At 38.7% G+C, this 4,010-nt stretch overlaps 1 protein-coding gene across 1 annotated transcript; it reads left to right on the forward strand.

Moving 5' to 3' along the window:
• Nucleotides 1-496: 496 nt before the first annotated feature.
• BTG4 (BTG anti-proliferation factor 4) lies at nucleotides 497-3,583 on the forward strand. The gene is made up of 5 exons (XM_026105852.2): nucleotides 497-570; nucleotides 1,666-1,862; nucleotides 2,499-2,636; nucleotides 2,826-3,021; nucleotides 3,178-3,583. Exons 2-5 carry the CDS (start codon nucleotides 1,690-1,692, stop codon nucleotides 3,367-3,369), a joined length of 699 nt encoding a protein of 232 aa, XP_025961637.2. The 5' UTR covers nucleotides 497-570; nucleotides 1,666-1,689; the 3' UTR covers nucleotides 3,370-3,583.
• Nucleotides 3,584-4,010: the final 427 nt, after the last annotated feature.

Consider the following 4,010-nt stretch of genomic DNA (forward strand, 5'->3'; position numbering starts at 1 on the left):
TACTGAAGACTTTTTCTGAAGACTCGTAATCTATCTCAGACTTGATTTCTCTCTCTTTTGAATGGTGATTGAAAAGTACTTTTTGGTTAAAGGAAGTATGTAGATACGTGAGGAAAAGGAAAGGGGAAGATACCTTTTTCTCTTATTTATTACTAACTCCTTAAAATCAGAATTCCTATGAAGTGCATTGGTAAGTCTATTTTGTGGTGCAGAAAGAAGTTGTAAAGAGCAAGGAACTAACTGAGCGGAGGGGAAAGGAAATACAGAAATAGCCAGAAATTTGTGGTTTAGGGTACACTTTGTAAAGACATGTACTTCTTTAAAGATGTGCCCTCATACTTCATTTTGCTTATTCAATGTATTTTATCACAATCTAATCCAAGACTGAATGTAAGCACATGGATTGCTTAGCTGCAACATCTACAATCAAATCAAGAACCAGTTTAAATACTCAGCTCTTTTTACCTTAATTTGTTCTCTTGTCTTGACAGTTCCTGGTATCTGGCACTGGAGGCACAATTTCCTGAGACAGCAAAGGGAAGAAAAAACAGAAAGCATCAGCTTTTCTCTGTATGTGCCCTGGGTAATTATTGCCTGAAGTTTTAAACAATGAATTACTCACGTTTGAGAAACTGCCTTCCTGTGAACCCTTTAACAGAGCCATTCACGCTCTATATGGAATGCCTCAAAAATAGCATAAAGCTTTACAAATCATGTGAACATTTATATAGAACACTAGCAAAATTAATGTTATGATAAATACATACAGAGTCATACAATTTTCAAAATAAAGAATACCAAGTGTGAGGGCTTTGTAAAGAAAGTAACTGTGTTGTTTAAAGTCTGCTAGGAGCTGTCAAGTGTAACTTTGATAATTAACTAATAAATGTGGTACTATTCTTCTCGTGGTGAATGTTTCACTAAATATTAAAATGATGTTTATGAGATAGACTGATGGACACAGTAGAATACAACATGGAATCAATTGCCTTAAAAAAGGGAGCTGATATTAGGATAAAACTAAGTAGATTGGAAATACCTTTGAAACCAGCATGTTGGTCAATCTAATGGAGCACACCTGAATATTGTTGCTTTCCTGAGGGCCACCTGATTTCTAGTTCTATATAAACCCTAAGTAAGTTACTCCACAGAAAGAGTGAGGAAGGATTTGAGTTTGTTTTCTTTTTTTAAATGGGTTATATAGGCTCCTGTAGTATTAAGTCTGTTTTCTTGTTGCTTCTTTGAAGTTATATATAAAGTATATCTGAGGTTTTTATCAATTCTGGTCTGAGAAGGTAATGTTTGTGATCTTCATTGTATATAAAAAATATTTCATACATATATGTATGAAAACTGCTGATTGTTTGCTCTAGTGTATAAATGATAAGTAGTGAGTACTATTTTTTTTTAAGTGTTCCTATATTCTGTTAACCAGCTTAGTGTGAGCGCCTTCCAGTAATGCATTGAACTGATGTCTGTACTCAGAACTGAAATCATCAGCTGTTTGGCAATATACTATCTTCCTAGATCTATCCAGGATAGCCAGGCTTTATCTGGCATAGCTTATGAAGGCTTTCAACATCTATCTTTGAAACTTGATAGTACCTTAATGTCATTAAATCTCTCTAGAGTAGTGTCTCATCTCTACTGATGACTATCCAACAGCTAAAGCACCTTGTGCACTTTAAAATGAAAGATGAAATTGCTGCCACAGTCTTCTTCATCACAAGGCTAGTGAAAAAGCAAGACAAGCTGAGCAAACATAAAATGGAGAAATTTGCAGCTAAACTGACAACAATATTGTTTGAAAAGTATAAGAATCATTGGTACTTGGACAATCCATCCAGAGGACAAGCCTTCAGGTAAGAAGGCTCCTGGTAGGAGGGTGGGGGGAGAGGAGTGGAATCTTTACTCACTTCACCTTGATTTTTTCATGTATCTTTTCAATGCTTGGAGACATTACACTGGAAATAACCAGTGGTTACATGTAAAATGTAGCAAAGCAGAATCTCAAGAGAATCACTGACCTATTTCTACAGCCTGAGGGAAGAAACACTATTGACTGGTAAAGATGCACTTATTTTGAAAGCGCTTTTATGAAAGCATTTTCACATGTGCCTGTGTGGGCACAGCTAGGAAGCTGAGGTGGAAAACTGAAGAAAGGAAATAATGTGCATAAGATACCCTGACTATCTGTCTGAGTACTTGAAGGTGGAAATCAAGTAGTACTGAATTGAATCAGGAAATTCTCATACCTGCATTTAATCTCTAATAATGACCTCTGAAGTGAGTTGCTGCACTGCAAAACCTTATTTGGGTTTATAAAGCAGCTCTTGTTAGGCTGACTGCTGGTTAAGGCTGTAAGTGAGACCTTGTCTCAGCATGGCTAGCCTGTTCCTATAAAATAACTGCTGAATTTGAACATACTTGTACATGGGTACAACTTGTGTAGTTACAGTAAAATCTTATATTCCATCTGCACTTGTGCTCTTACCTAGGTGTATAAGGATAAACAAGCATCAAATGAGAGATCCACTGCTGGAGCAAGCTTGTGTGGAGAGTAATGTGGACTTCAATAAGCTTGGCTTGCCAAAAGAGATGACAGTATGGGTTGATCCATTTGAAGTGTGTTGCAGGTGAGCTGTGAAGCTGTGATTAAAGACAGGACCTGTGTCAAGTGCTCTAGTACAAACATGATCCTCTCTAAGCCTATTACTAGAGACTTAATGTCTGAGTGTATACTTGATCATTAGTGTTAGTTGGCTAGTAGCAGATGTTCATACTTGCAGCACAGAGCTGTATTATACAAATATGGTTGCTTCCAGATACGGTGAGAAGAGCCGGCCCTTTACAGTTGCTCACTTTGAAGGAGAGGAGAACCAAGAGCTTCCTCAGCAGATCAGCCATGCTGTTGACAGAGCAGCACTGGACTATCATTCTGGCACATCCTCAGATGAGGAGAGCTTCAACAGGGAGCCAAAAGCTATCCCTACTGTCAGCAACCCTAACAGTGTCTATCAGGTAAGCATGTGCTAATGCATGTAGCTGCCAGTAAGAGCTAGCATTTGCCCTATAGGCTCATTCATGTAGGAGTGCAGTAGGCTAACAATTGGCCAGACCAGTCTCCCCTTCTACCCCAGAAAACTTTAACACAATCTCTTGTTTCTTGCTGTGTAGTTCAATGACTACTGCAAGCCACCTATACAGACCTGGTCTCAGTATCTTCATAGGAAGACATACATGACTGATGGACTTCCTCAGGCAGGCTCATACTATGCCCAGCACAGGGGTTACAAAGTCTACAGGCCAACAGCTGCTTTCACAGGACCGCGTGTTGATAGATACCATTGGATCAATACCAAGCGGTAGAACTGTGGCTGCACCTGTTGCAGGCTGTTGAAACACTGAGCTATGGTACAGGATGAAAGCTGGCACTACAAAACTTTGTACATGGAGAAAAAGCACTTACTGTCTACTCCCTGTGTCTTGTCTTGTGCATCGGAGATTTTGGGGTTTTATTACATAACCATTTTAATGTTTTAATGTTAATATAAGATTAAAAATTAATGTTTAAGACTCTGTTTGTAAGTTAAAAAGGAAATGCAGATATCAATAAATCTAATCATGTTTTTTAAAAGCTGTCTGATCTGCTATCAGTGCCCTGAAGGGAATTTAAAAAAAAAAAAAAAAAAAAGCCATATTGCTTGGTGAGAGCACAAGCAAGTCAAGGGAGATAAAACATCCTCCGAGTTGCTTTGAAAGATAGTCTGCCTTCTTCTGGCAAAGGCAGAAGCATACTACTTAGTTGCAGGTGGGGGGGGTCCTACATCATGAGCAGAATAAGCTCTATGCCCTCGCTTGAGAGGGCTTAGGTGTGTAACCAAAAGACTGTCTGGTGACTCCAATTGGGCTTTTGTCTCTTAAACTATAACTTAAGTGTCAGAAGAACACTATCATGGACTGGAGAGGCATGAATATATGGTGGTGTAGCTTTCCACTGCTGTGAGCTA

The sequence above is a fragment of the Dromaius novaehollandiae genome, chromosome 21, assembly GCF_036370855.1.
Source record: "Dromaius novaehollandiae isolate bDroNov1 chromosome 21, bDroNov1.hap1, whole genome shotgun sequence".
In the NCBI taxonomy this organism is placed as follows: Eukaryota; Metazoa; Chordata; class Aves; order Casuariiformes; family Dromaiidae; genus Dromaius; species Dromaius novaehollandiae.

Coding starts and splice junctions, on each gene's coding strand:
- BTG4 (XM_026105852.2), top strand. CDS start 1,690: ATGAAAGATGAAATTGCTGCCACAGTCTTCTTCATCACAAGGCTAGTG. Junction 2,637..2,825: donor CCATTTGAAGTGTGTTGCAG/GTGAGCTGTGAA, acceptor GGTTGCTTCCAG/ATACGGTGAGAAGAGCCGGC. Junction 3,022..3,177: donor ACCCTAACAGTGTCTATCAG/GTAAGCATGTGC, acceptor CTTGCTGTGTAG/TTCAATGACTACTGCAAGCC.